This window comes from Hermetia illucens, chromosome 3, assembly GCF_905115235.1.
Source record: "Hermetia illucens chromosome 3, iHerIll2.2.curated.20191125, whole genome shotgun sequence".
Taxonomy (NCBI): Eukaryota; Metazoa; Arthropoda; class Insecta; order Diptera; family Stratiomyidae; genus Hermetia; species Hermetia illucens.
In genome coordinates, this window is record NC_051851.1 from 37,569,532 (window position 1) to 37,591,783 (window position 22,252).

At 41.1% G+C, this 22,252-nt stretch overlaps 2 protein-coding genes across 3 annotated transcripts in view; both read left to right on the forward strand.

Moving 5' to 3' along the window:
- The first annotated feature begins 1,681 nt into the window (after positions 1–1,681).
- Positions 1,682–9,196, forward strand: LOC119651922 (cyclin-dependent kinase 20). Its single transcript, XM_038055750.1, has 5 exons — positions 1,682–1,941; positions 1,998–2,186; positions 2,634–2,873; positions 2,944–3,174; positions 8,670–9,196. Exons 1-5 carry the CDS (start codon positions 1,741–1,743, stop codon positions 8,694–8,696), a joined length of 888 nt encoding a protein of 295 aa, XP_037911678.1. The 5' UTR covers positions 1,682–1,740; the 3' UTR covers positions 8,697–9,196.
- An 11,970-nt stretch (positions 9,197–21,166) lies between these two features.
- The window catches only part of LOC119652964 (gamma-aminobutyric acid type B receptor subunit 2), a 41,838-nt gene continuing 40,752 nt past the window's right edge, over positions 21,167–22,252 (forward strand). For both annotated transcript variants that reach the window (XM_038057361.1, XM_038057362.1), the window contains exon 1: positions 21,167–21,620. The gene's annotated coding sequence lies outside the window, so the exon portion shown is untranslated. The remainder of the gene's footprint in view (positions 21,621–22,252) is intronic.

Sequence of the window (22,252 nt, forward strand, 5' to 3'; positions counted from 1 at the left end):
ATGTAAATGCGAGAGGCACCATCCTCTTCAAGTCCACCCAAACACTGCCCAATGCTGACGATGTTGACTTTATGGGATGAACAACCCGAGATCTACAACTGGTTGCACATTAATGAAGGTAAGACGAAGTACATGGTGGCAACGTCAGCGCCAAAGAACAAAGAAGTGATAATCACAAATCGTACTGGTCAAATAAGAACAATAAAGATAGGAGACTACAACTTTGAGATCGTTGGTAATATCTCTTATCTAGAGTCGAAAATCACAACCGATGACAGCTATCACGATGAAATTCGCGAACGGTTTTTGGCTGCCAAGAGAGCCTATTCCAGCTTACAAAAACTATTTCGCCCAAAACGTCTCACCATAGGGTCAAAGCTCTTACTGTACAACAACAACAATTTTGCCAGTCCATACATATTCCTGGGGGACTTGGGTTCTTGGCAGGAAAAAAAGAATCTTCCGAAGAATTTTTGACCCCCTACATGAGGATGGACGATTCCGTAGTCTACATAACGACGAAATCTATGACCGTCTGGTTGTTGATAAAATCCCGCTCAACAGGTTACGGTGGGCGAGTCACTTAATCCGTATGGATAAGGATGATCCAGCCCGGAAAGTCTATAAGGGCAATATCTACGTTAGAACAAGAAGAACCGGGAGACCCTGCCAGAGATCGAGCGATGGCGTAGGCCATGACGCCAGACAGCTTTTAGGCATATCGAATTGGTGGACCTCGTTGCAAAACCGGCATGTCTGGAGTTCCTTATTAAGATAGGCCTAGACCGGATATCGGTTGTTACGCTGTCGATCATAAAGATAGAAAACACATATCTAACATTAGGTACACTGGCATAATTCCTTTCCATGACAACTATCCTTGTAACTCAACACAACTCTACAAAATCGACAGTAAAGCAGGTCTCCTATCCTGGCGTTACTTTCACCTGTAATTTATCCAACATCCTTAACACCGACAAGGTGCTAAGCCTAGTAAATGGTGCCCTCAAATTTCTGCACCTTCTCTGGCGATACCAAAAGTTTACCCTAATGAACTTTGTAAGCACCAGCATAGACCACTCGCTACTTTTAGTTTCTTTTCGGAGCAGATACTTCCATACTAAGGACAAAAATTGCGTCTAACAGATCTTTCGCCACTTTACCAACAAATTCAAAAGTGAAGACGATACCAAGTACATTTTCAAGAAAATCCTTTATAAATCCCTGTTAATATCGTACATTGACGACGTATTAGCTAAATATGCAGATAATTCCAGAAAAAGCGTCAACCGCACACGAGTGCATTAGTTGTCATACCATTCCTTTTGGATTCTTATCTTTCACAACAGTAATAACCCCCGCTTTACCCCTATCTAAACAGAATAGTCAAGGCAATTATTAAAACCCCGTTCCCCAAATCTCCTTTATCTTTTCGTCCTACTTTTCTGAAATTTAAATACGTGATGTTAATTATGCATTAATAAAAATATCGCCTGGTCAAAAAAGTCTTGTTCCTGTGTATGATTCCACCCAAATTTCAGCTCTTTCAAATAAAACAAATTAAACTATCACTCCCCCGAACATTCCCACATATTAAAAGTTTTGCATCAACTATTCTGTTCTAAAACCTTCCAACAACATGCTGCTATAGTAACCAATCTGGTCGCCAAGGATACAGAGTAAAAGCAATCCTGTCAATGTCCAGTTCAGACAGTATTCAACTCAGAGCCCAATTTTGACATGGAAGAGTACACAACAAGTAGATACAAAGTTACTGGTAAAATTGGCGAAGGCGTACATGGAGTTGTAGTCAAAGCTCTTGATTTACACACAAATAAAGAAGTTGCAATAAAAAAGGTTGCCCTCAAGACCAAGTATGGGAGCACATCCTTGCATACCATTCGAGAGATTAAGGCCCTTCAAAATTGTGACTGCGAATTCGTAAGTTGATTTACATAAATTGATCCAATAAAAGTTTTTATATATTCTTCTTCTAGATTTTAGCACTAAACGACATTTTTCCTGATTTAACAGGACTTTCTCTGGTTTTCGATTACATGCCACATACCCTCCATGGAAGGCTTAAGAATGAAGAGTCTCCGCTCTGTAGGCAAGACGTCCAAAAGTACACGAAAATGCTTCTCAAGGGTGTGGAATATTTGCACGATCTGGGAATTATGCATCGAGTGAGATCTAGTGTTTATATTATCCTTTTTATTTAAAAATGTAGTTATCGAAAATTTCTACGGAATTTTGAATGCAAATCAGTTTTAAGTTACCCACAGTATCATTAAGTACAAAGTGTTTTTGGTAACCAATTTTCAATTGTAAATCCATTGATGAGATTTCTATTTTCGACTAGAGAGTTTTATAGAATTGCAGCATATGCAGCATTTCGGGAACCATTTGTTCCCTTTTTGAAAACGAGGATCGATTTACATATTTCAAGCCTAAGATTCGGGGGACTGGATGGTTCCTTTTAATTAAGTATACACTACTTTCTAGCGTCCCAAAAAAGTGAAAATTGGGCTGAAATACTAAAATTGGCTAACAATTGCAAATCCCATAAAATATAATGCCCTTTTTTCTTTCAAAAATCCTTTTTCACCAAATCCTTCTTCGTTCCCAAACAGGATATAAAACCAGCAAACCTACTAATAAGTGAAGAAGGTACGTTAAAAATTGCAGATTTTGGGTTAGCACGTCTATATGCGAAGGACGATCCTGAGAAATTATATTCGCCTCAAGTATCCACACGATGGTACAGAGCTCCAGAAATCCTTTGGGGTGCACAAAAATACGGACCTCCAATTGATATGTGGGCAGTGGGATGCGTGCTAGCAGAAATGCTTCGTGGAGTTCCTCTTTTTTCGGTTAGAGTCTTTTTTAAAGAAGTACAAGAACATGCACATATTATTTATATTAAATATTTTTTTTCAACAGGGAACGACCGATATTGAACAATTGGCATTGGTAATACGAACATTGGGAAGCCCAAAAACATTCGATTGGCCTGAATTGAAAACGTTGCCTGATTACAATAAAATAAGATTCCCTCATTCAAATGGTCAAAAGTGGGAATCCTTATTTCCAAGTTGTACAAATGATGAAGAAATCGATTTGACTGCCAAATTACTTACTTACAATCCTATGAAGAGGCTGACAGCGGCAGAGGTTGGTGGATCAATTTCTGGTTATATATTTAATGTATAACATTAATTATAATAGTATTCACCTAAACTTTCAATAGGTTAGCTAGTTTCGTATCTCTCTAATGAAGGTGGAGTTTAGCTTATTTCTAATGCAATTCTGACAGTCGGGTTAAAGTTATAAAATGAAGGCAAAACAAAGTCTTCTATCCAAAAACCTATACAGAATAAGGGACTTTACTGTACTTGCGTACATATATGCAATAGTAAGAGCGCAGTGACAGGGTAGGAAGCAAAGGAGTTATCATATATAAAAATTCTTGCCCTGAAAATTGGTAAGAGAAGAAAAGTATCCTCTTTCGAACTGAAATAAGGAGCTGCAAAACTGAAATCTTATAAACCAAAGCCTAAAAATTGCTACATTGACTAAGAACCTAAGGTTTTCGTATATGTCAAGGATGAATTAACTTTGTCCTGATTATCATTTTTTAAGATTTTGCTTTAAAGGAAAACCTTATGAATATCAGTTCAGAAGGTCGGGGTGGATGGTAGATACAAGGCGACTTAGTTATTAATGAGTGCCCATGCCAAATCAGGGTAATAATCACAGAGAAGCGCAATGCTGACCACATTGTCTCCTACAGTGGACTGTAGTCCCATATTGTACCGTTACAATCTGAATTCTAACACGCTTCAAGGCCCAGATCCGATTGCATTGTTGCGCCAACGATTATTATTATTATTATATCCTAGGCATACTTTCCACCAAATTTTCGGCCCATTCGAGAAGAAGCAATTTTCAATTGCTCATAGGTCACATTCACATTTTTCTCGAAGCTTCCGTCAATGCAGACCCATATATGTATTATCAATCGGATTAGCATCAGGTGATTTTACAGACCAGCGAGATGTTTGACAAGAAGCTTTCCGGAGAGCAATGGTTTCTTCACTGTGCTTCACCACTTCAAACTATTTGGAATCAAATGCTATCAAATAGTTTCATGTGATACTTCCAGTCCTTTGGGTCTTAATATTGCCTATCTTTTTCATATCCCTTGTTCATTTACCCTACTGTACCGCGATTCAAAGGTCATCAACCTTGTGACACTCTTAATATCGGGTAAGTAACCACTTCTTGATGAACGATTTCAGCTTTTTACTATACTTGGCCGTCGCGGAATACCACATCTGAGGTCCTTTTGGGTATGTACAGAGGAACACTGCTTCAAAGCACAAAAGGGGTACGCATCACTCAAAGCGGTTACCATGCTTTTTTGACAAATAACCGATACTGACTGAAATTTTTTCATTAGAGCGCCAAAGGCAGAGAATCCCTTTATCTACGATCGAATCTGTAGGTTTGTACTATCTTACCTTACTGATTGTGTATCAAATGAAAGGTCTTGAGTAGTACTTTTTCAAACTGGGCTTAGTTTCAATATCACAGACTCTAGGAACAGCCTGATATATTGAGTTCATTCACATTATGATCTACTTGCTGCGAACACCGAAATTTTCTTACATATTGAATACACACCCTTTTATGCTTGCAGAACCGAGCTTTCGGTTTCCGATTTGTTTATTTGAAAACTGTTGAACCTGTTGACTCATGGTATGCTGCTGCCTTCCATCGATATCGAATTTTGTGACTCAATATATAGTTAAAAAAGCCCACGGACCCTCTTCCCGCCCAACCAGACCGAGGGGCGACCAACCTTAGGATGGGCTGAAGGCAACATCCAAAGGTCAGCATCACAGCGATGATGCGTTTTAACGCAAAGTGTGTGCGACCATGTGAAAATGTATTGCTACATTCCGGTTGTCGCAAACACTTCAAGCAATGACGCGGTGGTTCTACACTACAGAGACATGGATCTTAAATCGAAGACAGTACGAATCAAAACTGAAGCCCACTAAGTCAGATTGTTACCGGACAGGACTCTTCGGAATATAGCACGGGTTGCAAGGATAACCGCTTTTTGCATCTCCATGTATAATCCAGCCCTAAGATCGAGCGTTTTCAGCGCTTTATGTAAGTTCTGCGGAACTAATCCCGTCGCTGAAATTACCACTGGGACTACTTCAATATTTTGTAGTCTCCAAGTCTGCGTCATATCGTCTGCCAAGGGGCCGTTCCGGATTTTTTCGTGCTGTTTTTCAACAGTGTTCCGGTCCAACGATACAGCTACATCGATTACGAAGCACGTTCGTTCTTCCTTGAGAAGCAGAACTAGATCGGGTTTATTGTTGTTAACACTGTGGTCGGTGACAATAGTGTGACCCAATCACTTTCCAAAATTCTCTGCGGAGTATACTTATAATAAGGATGGTAGGTTGCCACTAAGCTATACTCCAAGGCAAAGTTTTGATGGAGAATCTTGCAGACGGAGTTATGACGGATGGCATACTCGGTACTGCTCAACATCCTACACGCAGATGTTATATGCTGGATGATCTCCTCTTCACAGTTGCATAACCTACAACTGGAGTTGGTGATTAAGGAGTCCTGAAGAATGTACCGTTTATAATTTTTTGTTGGGAGCGAAGCATCCTGAATTGCAGCAACAAATTTTTTATTTGACCTCCTTGAATGGGTTTCTCTTTCCATATGTCGACATTCTGTTGGACTGAAGTAACATTCGACTTGGGATCCCATTCTCTGCTTCTCAAGTTCAAAGGGGATAATTTTTTATCTGCCATGACGGTAGCCTGATGTATTTGGCTAGAGGATTGTTTCTCATAGAAAAATTCACGAAAAGAATGCTCTTGATTGTGGTGCAACGTTTTTAAATCAAGTATTCCCTTCCTCCCTGATGACGTGGGATGGTGATCCTCAATTTTTCGGCAGCTCTATTGTAAGAACTATCCTTACCCGTCTATTGACAGATTCTAAATCCGTTTTACTCCAGTGGATCACACCGAAAATATATAGATGGACGGGAATGGCGAAGGTGTTGATTGCCATGATTTTATTTTTCCCGCACAGCTTAGTTTTAAGGACAAGATCCAGACACCGTTCAAATCCCCCCCAGCAACTTAATAATAATAATAATCGTTGGCGCAACAATCCATATTGGATCAGGGCCTTGAAATGTGTTAGAGCACTTCATTCAAGACCGTAACGGTACACTAGGAGGCAATGTGGTCAGCATTGCGCTCGCCCGAGATTATTACCCTGATTTGACTCAGGTACTCATTCACAGCTGAGTCGACTGGTATCCGACGTCAAATCACGGTGCAAATTCCACTGCCACCAGTGAGATTTGAACCGCGACCTTCCGTATGACAGCCTAGTGCTCTAACCACTGAGCTATCCGGACACCCCAGCAACTTAGATTTGATTATTGCCGCAGCATGTGTTGTTGCTTGCAATATGCCGAGGTATTTGTAGACGTCGTCCGAATCCATACCCTCAATGCCGATGCTACGTTGGCTGTATCCTTTGTTGTCGGTGTGTTTTCCCCGAACAATTGTTTTTATGCAATATTTCTCCAAACCCAACTGCATGCCGATATCCCTGTTGAACTGGATGGTGACGTCCAGCAAGGAGCAAAGTTGGTTCTCGTCTTTGGCATACAATTAGATGTCGTCAATATACATTTCGACAATATGCCATATTTGACTTGGAACCCATATTTGTTTTCATGCAGAATATGGGATAGTGGATTCAACGCCAAACAAAGCCACACAGTGGGCTTAGAGAGTCGCCTTGGAAAATGCCACGCCTGATTGGTATCTCTCCTGATGTTTGTGAGGATACCGATAGCTTCGTGCTCCAATTCTTCATCACTGTTCTCAGGAGAAGAACGACATTCGGGTTGATTTTGTACAAGCGTAACACTTGTAGTAACCACGAATGTGATATGGAGTCGAAGGCTTATTTATAATCGATGTAGGCTGTCGAGATATTTCGTTTTTGATGGACAGCCTGCTTCACAGCGACCGTACCAATTATAAGCTGTTCTTTACAGCCTCGGGAGCCTTTTGCGCATCCTTTTTGCTCCTCAGCTATCAATTTATGAACATCAAGATGTCTTGAGATGTTCGCTAATCAAGATGAACTGAAGTGAAGACCTTGTAGATGGTAAGAAGACAAGTAATTGGTCGGCATTTTGAAGGGCAAGCGGCACCCTGTTCCTTGGGGATGAGAAAAGTTATCCCCTTGGTGGAAAATTGTGGAACTAAATCGGGATCGGCAATCATATGGTTGAATTGATTTGCCAATATCCTGTGAGTGCTCTTAAACCGCTTCAGCCAGAAGTTGGGAAACTTGTCAACTCCTGGCGCCTTCCAGATACCTGCCTTGTCAAGGGCTGTTTCTACGTCAACTTCAGTTACGTCAGGCATGGTTATTTCGGGGAGGGCCTCGCATGAATGCATAAGGTGTGGGGGCCACGCTGCTTCTAAATTGCAACGGCTGGATTCGCTCCAAACACTTCTCCAGAAGTTTTCTGCCTGATCCAGATCGAAGTTACTTTCCCTACCTGAGTTGGTGAGATTTTTGTATAATCCCCGTTGGTTCTGGAAGAACCTTTTGATACTTACGGATGCGAGCATACCACAAGTTTCTTCTTCAGCACCTCGAGGATTTCTTCGATTGGCACATCATTGGAGAGATGGTAGTTTCCAATTCGAGGCGATATGGAATGTGATGGTATATATGCGGGTTAGGTATGTAGAAGCTAATTCGGGCATGTGCCGATTACGCATGGGTTACATACACGGTGCAAATACCATCAAAAAGATGCGCGGAATTCTCCACGCGCAAGTGATGGAAGAACGTCAAATATGTGCAATGCTTTTCTTCCACCATAAAAATTCAAGCAATGCGCGGGTGACGAATCTGCTGTATGTAGATTTTTGAGCGCAACAACGAACACAAAAGGCTAGTTGAATGGAGAATGTTGGGAAATGGTTGGGGGGATTATTGACTTTATCAAGAAAGGCCGTGATGAGCCAAATAAAACAGATATCATGAACTAGTACACTATGCAAAAAAGATATGTAAACCGAAGCTACGAAAATACCACAATCACAAAATATGACAATTTGACGGGCAGCGTTCAGTAAAGTGAATTAAATTCGGCATTGGAATGAGAATGTATGGCACAAAGCACCCGCAGTTAAGCGTACATCATCCCCCCCCCCCCCCCCCACCCTTTTGGAAATTAAGACAAAATTATTCCTAACGCTGCATGTAAAGAATTTAACGAACCACATATTCTCACCAGATTTCATGACAATAGATAATTGAGAGTGGCAAACAGATAAACAGACAGGCATTGAATTGATTTAGTAGTTTTAGTTTTTTAGTTTTATATTAAACCTTAAAAAAATGATATAAGAAAAAAAAATACTACATACTCGTACACTCCACGAGGAAGTGAACAAGAGACATACATATATAAGTTAAGGACCCTCTCGCAAAACAAAAAAATTCCTGAGTGTCTACTTCGGTGATTATTTCAATTATTTGCATCATTTTCAGTCAACTTATCATAACTTCATTCTTCCTTTCAGGCTCTCCAGCATGAATACTTTCAATAGGTCTGCTGACACTATGAAGGCGCTAACCATTATTCAAACTATCGGAGTAAGCAACAAGTGTGTGTATACCCACATCATTGTGTACATGGATGGATATACACCTAAACATAATAATAAACCACATGTTAAATTCCGTCCATGAAAAGCTCATTTTATTTTCGCATCCGCTTGTGTGCTGAAATCTCTGGCAAACTTTGAACCTACTGGAAGTTCTATTTCCGCTCCTTAACAAGAAAATGCAGGACAAAGAAACTTCTTTAAGAGGACTCTATAGAAAGTGGTTATATTTCGAAGTACGTAAATATGTGTAAGCATATATGTTTGTCCAGGAGGGATTTGTATATTGTGCAGTGTAGTGTTAAATGCTTTCGATACATGATTGAAGGATCATTCAAAGGTTATTCACATGGATGGATGATTGAATATGATTTATGATGTGTAATATGTATCTATTTATTAAGTATGTCATTTACCAAATGGTATGCAGGAGATCCTTCTTATGAATTTCAACTTTTGTTTTAGGCTAAATATTTGCTGTTAATTTAAGAGTATTTTTAAAACTATCGAGAAAGCAAATTCGTTGGAAGTTAGTGGTGTATCTTATGTTTTCTATTCAGTGATTAACAAGGTGGACGGTCGAAGGGTAATATAGACCCAGACGGATGAAAGCGAGTCTCCCGTGCCTAAAAACGGGACAAATTGTACCAACTCGCCCTCCAGGTTAGGAGGTAAGGGGTTGGTTGGGGCTGACAACACGGAAAACCAACGTTACGAAGCCACGGAAGGAGCCTCAGACAGGATGCAGTTGACAATGACGAACCCCGGAACGAAACCGAAATAACAATTTGAGCATTTTCTCATGTAACGTGTGCTCCCTGCATAGACCGAATGCTGCCCGGCAAGTAGCCGTTACCCTACCTCAATATAAGACTGATGCAACAGCGTTTCCTAGAGAAGAGTCACTACATCAGAGACTCGGATCACTATCTCGTTGGTATGGCGCTCCGGGCTCGTGTTACATCACCGTCTAGAATACTTTCTGATAATCAGGTGAAAGTGAATACTGAAGCCATCGACAACAAAACCCTCCGTTGCACCTATAAAAGGGAAATGGATGCCGCAATACTCGCAGCTAAAAGATCTCTTGTAAATGAAGTCTCAACAAATGATCTTCACAACCACCGGAAGAACGTTATAATTAATACGGTCACAAACATACTTGGCCTCAGCCGCGAGAAAATTGGCTGCATACCGAGTAATGCTACACTCTCAAAGAACGTGAACGCGCGCAGGGGCTTAACACAAACTCTCTCGAGTGGAGAAGCGACTTCACAGACAGAAAAAGGAAGCCTGGGAGATCCAACAGGTCTGTGAACTCGACAAGTACAAGGAGCAACCGCACCAGACGCGGAAGGTTTACCAACAAGTCATCAGGCTGAAGCCTTATACATCTCGTGATCCGCGATGAAGATGCCAATTCAAGGGTCACCATCTTCTTCAAATCCACCCGATGACTGGCCTACGCTGACGATGTTGACATTCTGGAAGGACCAATATACAGTGTACAGTGCATCCAGATCGACCAAGTGGATCGAGATCTTGGGCTACATATTATTGAAGGTAACATGAAATACATGATGGCAACATCAGCATAGAAAACCAAAGAACGAACAACTTCGAATCGCAAATCATAACCGATAACAGCTATGACAATGAAATCCACGCACGGTTCTTGGCTGCCAACAGAGCCTATTCCAGCTTACAAACACTGTTTCGTTCGAAAAGTCTCACCAACGGGTCAAAGCGCTTACTGTAGAAGATGATGATCTTGCCAGTCCTTATGTATTCCTGGGAAACTTGGGTTCTTAGCAAACAAAAAAATTGCGAACGCTTCGCCGCGTTTGAGAGAAGAATTCTCCGAAGAATTTTTCGTTCCTAAAAGAGGATGGACGATTCCGTAGCCTACATAACGACGAAATCTATAGGACTCAATAGGTTACGGTGGGCGGGTCACTTAATCCGTATGGATGAGGATGATCCAGCCGAAAAAGTCTATGAGGGCAATATCTATGGGAGAAAAAGAAGACGAGGTAGACCCTGCCTGAGATGGAATGATGGAGTAGGCCAGGACGCCAGGCAGGGATATCGAATTGGTGGACCTCGGTGCAAAACCGGGATGTCTGGAGTCTCTTATTAAGGCATCCCTAGACCCGATATCGGATGATGCGCCATTGATGATGATGCTATTTCATAGGCTTCCGTACGCATTTAGGAAAGTGCATTTTTAAGGTTTTGTGTAAAACTAAACCTTATTAAAATCGGTTTACTGTCTGTCTGCCTATCTTTTGTTTTTTTTATGCGTTGAAATGTAGAAAGATTCAAAACCAACCGCTGACTTCTGTCATACGGTTATGTGAAACTTTTACTCACTAAAACCACCTCCTTCTCTTTCGCTTACCCTGCGGGACTGCAATTTCGGTATTACGTCGCGAGGGAGGATCAGTTACGAACTGCGCCTTTTCTCCGAAGCTCCTCCATCCCCAGCAGATTGTGGATCGCCTTCACTAATTTTTCCACCGCCCTCCAAGATGTTTCAGAGGTTAGCATGTGGTCAACGATATTTTCGGGTTTTAACCGTGCCCCGGCGTCAATTTTCGCCTCTACTCTGTGTGTGGCGAACTGCGGGCAGTTAAAAACAACATGCTCCGCAACCTCCGGAATCATCACGCATGTCGGGCAATACGAGGAGTCCTCACGCCCGAAGCGAGAAAGGTATACACGGTATACTCTGTGTCCGTTTAGTAATTGAGTTAGGTGGTAACTAACCTCACCTTGCCTTCGTTTGATCTATTTTGAGACATCTGGAATAATCCTGCGTGTCCAGCGTCCTTTAGGTGAATTATCCCATCTTTATGCCATTACAAAATAGATTCGTTTCATGCTAGTTGCCGACGATAGGCACAGGACTCGCCGATTCCATATGATGGGTCATAGAGACTTCGATCCTCGTTTTCCAAGATGTCGATGGGAATCATGCTTGCTATCAGACGGACTGCTTCGTCTGACATTGTACGGTAAGTGCACAACGTTCGCAATGCACTGAATCGGTATGGAGCTGCGGTTTTCCTTCTATTTGCTTCTAACTTTAAAGACGGTACCCAGACTAGAGCTACATAAAGCAAGATGGAGCGGACAACTCTCGAGATAAGGAGACGACGGCTTTGCCTAGGTCCACCTATATTTGATAACATTCTTGCCAACAATGTAGCCACCCCGGAAGCTTTGGTTGCTGAATTTTCAAAATGGGACTTGAATTTCAGTCTTTGGTCAATCATGACTCCTAGGTATTTAAGCATTGGCTACGACTGTATGATGTGTTCACCAATCCTGGCTTTTATCGACGTTTGCTTCCTTCGTTTGGTAATCAAAACTACCTCGGTTTTATGCTCTACAAGCTTCCTCTAGCCAAGACCTGATTTCAAAAATTGCCTCGTTTGTGAGTACCTCAATCTCATCAATATCTTGTGCCACGATAGTCACTCCGATGTCATCTGCGAAGCCAATGATTGTCACTCCTTTGGGCAGTTGCAGCTTTAAAATTCCGTCATACATAATTATCCACAGGAGAGGATCGAAAACTGATCCTTGTGGAACTCCGCAATTTGTTTTATACGTCTTAGGTCCATCGTCCGGATCGTAACACAGTATCCTATCCCGGAGAAATTCCATGACTATGTGCACCAGGTATTTAGTAGCGCCCAATTTGGCTAAAGTCACAATTATTTTGCTCAAATTTGCCGTGTTAAAGGCATTGTTCACGTCGAGAGTAACTACCGCGCAAGTTTTATTGATCTCCATTGCTTTTTCCGCAATTTCCGTCACCATGCTAATCGCATTGACAATAGATTTTGCCTTTCGGGATCCGAACTGTCTGGCTGAGAAACCATCCTCCTTTTCTGTGATTGGAACAAGCCTATTGAAGATGACCCGTTCGAAGAGTTTGCCAATGCCGTTTAGCAGGTATATAGGCCTATACGAGACGAGGGATCACCCAAAGGTTTATTTTGCTTCGAGATTAGCACAAGCTTCTGTTTCCTCCTATTGCATTCTTTAGCAATATGCCCTTCTCCTCCGCATCTTCTTAACTTAGATCTATCGTACTTGCTTGAGCAGTTTCTCGAGATGTGTCCAAATTCCAAGCATTTGAAACACCTCTTTGGCGATATCTATTCTCCCAGTCGACAGCTGACCCAGCCGACGCGGATTTTGCCAACAGCAATAGCCTTTTTCACTGCTTCGAATGGTAAGGCCGTCTGAGTACCACCATATGCATTATGGAGCCTTATCACATTGGATTCAAGGATCGAATCTAGCCCGAGTTGAACCTTTAAGGCCTCACAGATCTCCGCTTTTATGGTGATCTCATTTAGGTCCTTAAATTTGATCAGCATTGACTCCTGGTTCACCTTTACTTCCGCTGCTTTGCCCAGTGACGACGTAGATCGTGGGAGTTACTGTCCCCAGGTCTAAGCTTAAGGAGCAAATCGCCTTTCTGCGTGCGTCCTATCCGGTTTGCGTGTTCAACCAGGTCTAGGAGGGAACTGTCTGTCTTCACTTTCTGCAAGATTTCTACGGGGTAAGAAACCGTTTAAATGTTTGGTTTCACATTACTACAAATTGAGAAGTCCTAATGCTCACATAGGGGGGAACTCACATTTTATATTTGAAATATCTATTCATAGACTTTTATTAAGATTTGATTGCACATATATTTTTTAGATATATGTACATACATATGAATATAGGAATCGCTAGAGGAAACTAAAACTCCTGACATCCTCTAACCACAACATAACATACCACAGGACTTTCTTACATTGTAATTACCTGGATTCCCATCACCGGAACTGTTCCATAATAACATTTCTCTGCAAATAGATTCCTATGTAAAAGGTGGCCTAAATTTTCCCTGGAAAAACTACATTCTCAGGAATAAACCAAACCCCGTTTCTGTGAAGTAAAAGCCACATCTTTGGTGGTTTCTGTATTTATATGAAGATATGCGACTACATCTTTCGTGGATGATATCCTTCTTCCATTCATGCTTACAATTCTTATTGTTTATAAGTATGTGCAGGAGACATGTTTACGTACGTTGGAATGTGCTACATAAAAGATGGTGATGTTGCTTCAGAAAAAAGGGAAGCAAACAACATCGTTTATCCTTGGACAAAAAGTCAGATTACGAAAAGGAAATCAGAAAACAAAATGAAGTGCTCATATGTAACATATATGCGTATATGACAAAGGGTAGAATTCATGAATACGAACTCCACAAGAGTGCAAATAACCAGAAACTTAAATACAGTGGAAATAAATCCAGATACACTTGTATGTATTATACATATGTATGTAAAAGGATAATAGTTTGAAAGAGAAGTTCTGCGGTTATGAAACTTAGGGTGTATTTATTGTTGGATTACGTTTCACAAATTTAACGCTTCAAATGATAAACGTTGTGTAAGACATGGTCATATCTTATAATTTCGTATTTATTTATGAGTGATTATTATGAGACAGTAATTCGCTTTGATTGAAATGTTGTGGCGCCCAATATGGGCTTAGTTGAAGGATATAAACAAAGAGGGTACTATTATATATGTCTTTTATATTATATAATCATCAAAATAAAACTCTGGAAAATAATTGAGTAATGGATGGCTTTAGTTTGAGTGGTTGTAAGTCACCGCAGCGTCTCAGGGGTAATTGAGGGAAGTACAGGAACTTTGTAGTCTTGCAGAGTACTTACCGAGGAAGCTATCAGCGCACTTGGCAAATAGGTACGAAATGCAAATCCAAAAATGAGGTCCGGTACTGGACAGCTTTTGCATGGAAACGCTATTCGTGAAGCAGTTCAACAGCTAGATGCCGTGACGACCAGCAGCAGGGCTCCACCTGCTGCATCTGTTTTACTCGGTGGCGACCACTTCAGCAAATTCGCGTAGGCAGCGGATGCAGTGCATTGAGGATATGAACCTCTTCATCATGAGCTCCTACTACGAAATAACAGCAGGGGCAGGTACAAAACCTTACCGCCCCTTGTTGCACCAGAGATTCGTCGAACGCTTCTCTCAATTCGCACACTTGGCTATGCAGTGAATCGCATAGCAGTACCGCTTTATAACTCGCAGCGACACAATCCCGGCTATCATCAGGGAGCTTGTTCGACTTTAGATCATTGCGGAAACTGGCGACCAAGAGTCGATGAAGCCAAAGGCGCAGCATCAACAACACCACGTCGCACTACAGGCAACAGTTTCAGTACTTGCCGAAACACTCTTCTTCACCGTCCGACTGAGGTTTGGGAAGAATTCCAAAGAACGTGTGTGGAATACTCGGAAATGGATCCCTTGTATAGACCAGGTATTCCCAGGCTTTGTGCATTTCCAATAACTCCGAGAATTCTATCTCAAATCAAAGACGAGATTCCGTCTCAGCTGGGCTGATATATTGATACTGCAACTACAATCACTTGTGTATTGTGGTGCAGTTATGGCTGTCAGATTGCACGGCCAGAAAATTCTTTTTCGCGTTACTGGTTTGAGTGATCGAAGAGATTCACCATGGAGAATTCCTCTGGAACATCGCGAGACTCATTACGGCAGGAGATTACTATGCTGAGTCAAATTAGCTCTGGCAATGCCAGCAGACGGCTGATGAATAAAGTGCAGAGGGTTTACTGATACTATTCTATCCCTAATGAGACTCCGAAAGTTTAAATTCTGAACAAACTAAAGAAAAAACTTTCTGTCGTATGCAGTGGGTTGCGACAGTATGACGAAAGTCGCTTCAGACGTATCCAGGATGCAATGTAGGCGAGGAACCAGCGGAGTTTTTTTAGATTTCTCAACGAATCCCAACAAATCGTCCAGACAGTGCAATTCTCGGTGACGGAAGCAAAAGAATATTAGAGAGCAATTTGGGGCAGCATACTGGGTGGATTACCTCTAAGCAGCTCGAACAACTCGAGGGGTTCCGGTCTGAAACGAGTGCAGAATTTCTGGTAAGAAAAGTTTACCAGTAAACACGGTCAGTTGGCACATAGCATAAACCAGCCCATTAATCGGCCTGTGGAATTTTCACCCTTCCGCACTGAGGGAATTACCTACTTTATCCCTAAAAAAGAGACGGCGCGCGGCCGATTACTAGCTTACCAACCCTCTACAAATTCATAACATCCATTGTTAGTGGAAGGGTCAATGCGCACCTCGAGACAGAGCAGAAGGGCTACTGAATCGTATTGAGGGGGTGCAAAGAGGAACTCTTTATCGACTTCAAAGCACAGGCTTCCAGTTGGCAAAAAAAAAATCTTTAGTTGCTATATCAATCATACCAATGCATTTGGCAGCGTCCTACACATCTGGCTAGTCGATGTTTTACATTTACACCGCATTGATCTGAAACTAATAAAGTTTTTGGCGACAATCATGGCATACCACCTTATCGGTGCATTCATCTGAGGCTACCAACATCGAGAGCCCATTTGTATACGGAAGGGAGTCTTTTAGGCAAATTCGTAGGATCCCCTTTGGTTTTTTCATGGCGCTGAACCTCTTTCATGGTTACTGAATGATGCTAGAAGGCATGGTATCACAATAAACTATGGTCTATGTGCTAAGTACGAATTGATACATTTGATGTACTTTGATAAAATCAAGTTATATACTGGCACTGATGACCAAGTCAGACGTTTGTTGCTAAAAGTAGACTTGTTCAATCGTAATATTCGGATGGAATTTGGATTAGACCAATGTCGATTTGAAGCCATCCGCAAAGGTCATCATGAGCCGAAGATTGATCTGGCAAATATCCAACGGCAGATACGGACTACTATGTCCAAATTCCGAATGCATCACCCAAATTCTACCGAGGAGCGGATGAACCTGCTCGTGACATCGGAGGTAGAAGTGTGATTAAAATTTCACCGCAACAGGCAGAAGTTAACCCCATTTGTAGTGCCAAAAGTTAATTTTCACTTCTTATTTTTAAAGAAAACTATGAATTTTTGTTAGGCAATAATTATATTATCTTAAAGGGCATGCATTGAACAACTTTCAGTAATTTTTTTATCACAAAATTTTTTACATTTGTGTTAAAAAACGGCCGTCGAAAAGAATATATTTTTATGTTTTGTGATCGAAGGATTTCAAAAAATATGCACATTTCACGAAATCGCGGACAATCGTTCTTCGACTATATTACGGTTACTTTTTTTTAATAATCTCCAAGTTTCAAAAAGATCGTTTCAGTAGTTTCCGAGTAATTTTGGGCACCGGTTTCAAACATGTTATTCATAAATAGACGCGTTTAAATTTCCATTTTGAAATTGCTTGCGATACGGATTCTTCTGTTTTAACTATCACATCTCAGTCAATTTTTTTCAACTTGAAATCTTAAGGATGTATTCTCAGATAATTAAAAAAATACAATAAAAAATCAATCTAACGATTTTAGCTAACCCCTTGAATGAACATGATGAGTACAGAGAGCATTTCGACAGACTGCACATAATAATAATACACATTATATACTAAATTTCTGTGAGGTAAGGGTTGATCAATAAAGTCTTTCGGCTACTATCCGCGGGCTCCAGCTCCTTCTGGTATTAAATAAATTTCTTTTTTATCTGAAATATTCCCGACGGCATTTTGGAAAGTATATGTCATATTCAATATTGCAATCAATTTTTCCGTTAAAGGCTGGAAGATGGGTAGTCCCCCGTTTCTTTCCAGCACTCATTCATTCCAATAATTATCATTGCGGATTTGATTTGAAAAGAACCTACGAGAACCTATGAAATTAGCTATGAAAGCTAGCATGTCCAGTAGTACTCCAAGGAAAATATCGAGGAGTACTGGACTACCAGCGAAGCGCTTTTATATTTGACATAAATAAAGCTGGCGACCATATCCCAAAAGGCTGGCATGATACGTTCTTAGCCAGAACGGAAACCTGAAGGCAATCGACGAGCGTAAAAAGATAAGGACCTTGCCCGGAGCACTATTAAACGTGATGCTATAATATTTCAGTTTCTTCACAAATATCATGAAATATAACGTATTCCGCCTCAAAAAAATGTTTGCGATCGAAAGTCTGCTCACTTTTGCCAACGATAGATTTCTCATTCTCATAAAAGATAGAAGGAGTGCTTCACCATAATTTCTTTTTATAATCGAAGTTCCATGCCTTGTAGATGAATCAGTATCGATACCGCGCCTGTATTTCTTAGACTTCCACATTTGGACGCTGTGCTGTGATAACCACGACCAAGTTATCTGTGAGGAAAGATACAGGAGCCTCGTTATACATCAGAGTTGACAGGAAATGACTACGTATCGAACTTCATGGTACTACCACTGTTACAATATACCCTTCCTATACGAGACAAATCTATTCCGTCAGGTAATTTTCGACGGACCACGCCGAGAATTATTCCCTGGTTGTATTAAAAAGGATAGACATATAGGTTTTTTGGCTAGCAACCTGCAAATCCCGAAATTCCTTATCCTTTGGGGACGGCTACCATGCCTAGGAATCGTAGTGATCTTTTGGCTAAGATCACATGCTTTCGTCGACCGTTTATAATTGGATCTTGGAATGCACAAGCGCTCCTCGGCAACTGCCAACCGAGACTTCCGACGCTGAAGAGAAGGTGGCGTTATATAAGCAACTCAACACAGTTCAGAAGAAGCTACCTAAAGGTGACATTTCGATCGTGATGGGTCCTAAGGCCAAGGTCATCGGATGTACGATACGAAATGACAAAAGAGAGAGGTTTGCGGCATTCAGCAGGTTTTACCGCCTCGTTATTGGGAGCACTTTTGAACGCAGAGCCAGCCAAAAAGTCAGTTGGGTTTCAACTGACCACCACGATCTAATCAGAACAACAACATCGCCATCAGTCATAGATTTAGAAATTATTTTATAAATGTGGGAAATCAGCGAGGAGTTTGTTTGGATATTGGATCCGTATCTTCTCGAAAAGGTAGGAAACATCGACGCTAATCGTCTTGAACATTTCACCGGAGAGCATTGACAATCTTTAGGCAGTCATCAAAAATGCTCTTTTCCTTGGTGCAAGTGCCTTTATTGGCCACGTCCTGAAGGAACGTCATAAGATCTGGCTAAATTCCGCGGCCTGAAAGTAGATTGATGAACGTAGGAAACTGAAAGCTCTCATCGCAAGTGCGAACCGAAGACAACGTGCTGCTTGCGAGCTCCAATGTCGCGGCAAATCTCAAAAAGTATAGTATGACGCTCTCCGTTGCAAAAGGGAATTTATTATTAACCTGGACAGGAGGATAAAAGCAGCCGCAAAAATCAACGATTTCACCACAGTAAACTGCATCCGAAAAGAACTTGCAGACACTGTCAGGTCTTTCGATGGTCCAATCAGTGACGTCGACTAATCTATGGCAATGAGCAGCTTCTTAAGCTGGAGAGAACATATCACCACGGTTCTCACTCGTGTAACATCTGATCTGAAGTTCTACCATGATGTGCGTAAAATACCTATTCGCCATAAAATCTAAATACGTACTGCTCCTTCAAATAAAGTGGTTAGTTACCGTAAAATGGGGATACGGGCACTTCTTCAAACAAAAGTGAAATCATCTGGGACATCAATGTTCTGAAATGGGGAAGCCCACTGGACGTTCTTCCCGCAAAATTGTCTGACGCAGTTCCTTTTGTCTCTGCAGAGCTGCTTCTTCCACTCATTGGTAAAATCTGAGAATCCGAGATCTTTCTCGGTGATTGGAAACAGCCGATGATCGTCAAGATTTCGAAGCAAGGTACCTCTCGTGAGCACGACAATTGGAGGGATATTAGCGTGCCCTACATACATTTGCAAAGTTTACAACCAAAATTATGCTTTAATGTGTTAAAGAACATTTTGAAAGCTTAATCGGTAGGGAGCATTCCATTCTGGATCCTGCTTCATTGACCACATCAACACCCTTCGGATCATTTTGGAATAATGTTCGGAGTTCAGATCTCCGTTCCACATTATCTTCATCCTTATAAAAATGTTTTCAAAGGCGTTAACAGGGATTATATCTGGAAAGGACTACTCACTAAGAGCATTCTGGAGAAACTAATAGGTATTATCAGAACGGCATATGCATGAAGGCACAAAATGCCACGCGCTGTATCAGAGGAATTCGAAGTTCAAAGATCTTGTCAGCGATGTCTGTGCTTCTTGCAAATTTCACTCTAAGGGAGAAAAGTGGTTATTTTTTGGGAAGGTGCGAACAGGATCCCTGCACAGATATTCGCTTTTACAGCCGGTTTGTTACCATCTTTTAGGGCAAACCTCCTTAAAAAGTTGTTCGATGCAATTTTGTTAGCTCCTCTGTGTGGCCTCGCTCAAGTTATTCTTTAGGAATACCAGGTCTGACTTGCTCATCTTAAATGAAAGAATGGCTTTCTATACTGGGTTGAATACATATAGTACGCATAGAAAGCCTTAAATTACAACTATGTGGGAAGTATCGATGGCGCAGTCTGACCTGATAGAATCTTAGAAGGTGAAAAGTATAGTGGATATATCCCTATTCGTGTGTAGGGCACCCTAGAAATACCTGTGTTGGCTTCTCGGGAAATCTGGTAAAGGGATGAAGTCGACTGACAGAAACTAGTATTGACAGTATGTATGCGGTGTAGATGACACGCTATGCTTATGTAAACGACATTAGCAACCGCTCACACTACTGCAAATGAAAGAGAGTTATTTATTATTTCCGCTTTTCTTTTAATAGCAAACGCGGCTTTTGTTAATTCCATGCTTCACTACTCTAAATTAGCACTATATTACCACTTTTGGAAGCCATCAGAATGGATAAAGGGGGTGGGAAAGGTTTGACTCCCGCCGGGGCTGGAGCTAGAGCAATAGAGACTTTAATGAAATTAGGTTGATTGTGTAATTTTAGGAAGGCTCGCATGATTTTTCCCCCGAGCTGAGGAGATATTCTCTAAACGACCCTGAATATATTGTTTCACTTTGACAAGTCCGATATCAGCAAGGCTAACACAACTGTGTACCGGATACAATGGAATGAAGATGCGGGACAGGCGAGTGATGATTTCTTCAGCATATTCCAATATAGTCCGAAGGAAAACCTCATTTTGTTTCAACTTTCATTAAACATTTGAAACTCCGAGTAAGAAATAAACATTTGCCGACCGCTTAGTAAACACAAACCTCTCCTACGTTCCTTCAATCCTATCGTATATCAGATACACGTTCTTATCTACCATAGTTGTATTTACTGTATTGCTTAAGCTCTGGCTGAGAGTCAAGCTTTTTCAATTATCCTTCACTCAGCAAACTGCGCAAGTCCCAAATTCCGTATCCTTCTTCATATAACGAAGATATTCCCTAGATGTGTATTCGTTTTTAGCCGTGATGCGATAAGGTCGTAAGATAGGAACGAAAGTAAAATTTTCCGCAGATTCTAATTTCATTCAAAAGAACTTTTCTCCTTTGTAAAAACTACTTGAAAGCCGAAAATTCCACGGTATTACTAGAGTTTTCCGCGAGAGAAATGTCCATGAATGCTATCCAACTTAAATACAATTTAAAAATTAGCTGAAAAAGTGAAAAGTGAAATTGAATGCAAGTTTTCTCTTGATTGCTATTTCATGTGGAAAGAAATCGATTTTAAGGTGTTATTGGTGTTATGTAGATAATCCCATTGAAAAGGGAAAAAGTGAAGTGCTCCTAAAGTATTCTCAATGAAAATTGAGTGAATGGAATGTGTTCAGTGAATAAAACCAATTAAATTGTGTAGAACCACATCACATCACGCCTATTTGGATCCCTACCCACTTCAAGCGTCAATAAATTATCTAAGCAAGAATAGAGTGAGTGCTTTTAATGAATCTTGAATTTAGCGCAATAGAAAATCAACTATGTTCGTAGATATGGATACATGTAGCTATAGATGTTACCGAGAGTACCACGGCCCCGTCAATGCCCTTTGTACTGTATGTACGTAACCGGGGAACCCCTTTTTAAAGTCCCAAGCTGTTATTTTTATTTCTCAGTGGGGGTCGCCTAGTGGGGCGCAGGTACAGATCTCACTGTGGTAGCTCAATGAAAATGAGAAGCCCGAAACTACCCCGTTAAACGTATCGTATCTTCTGATGCTTGTCGAATACTCACTCATTCAAGGTGTATTCAAAGGCTATAGAACAACTAGTTTCTACCTTCCCACTTGAATTACGTGGAGTAAGGATAGGAAACTGATGGAAAAAGAATTTCCGTCAATAAAAATATGCCCTTCATTGCGTGCAACTCTTGAAATCCTGCACCGGTATTGATAGGTTCGTAATTTAGAGTGGAGCGACTGATTCGTTTCATTATCATAAGAGGTTGAGTCTTAAAAAGCTCTCATTAGGTGATAGGCACTTGAAGATAAGTTTGAGAGCTCTAGAATATCTTTAAGATAAATTTATGTGATAATAGGCCTCGCTGAAGCGGTTGCTTGACCTCT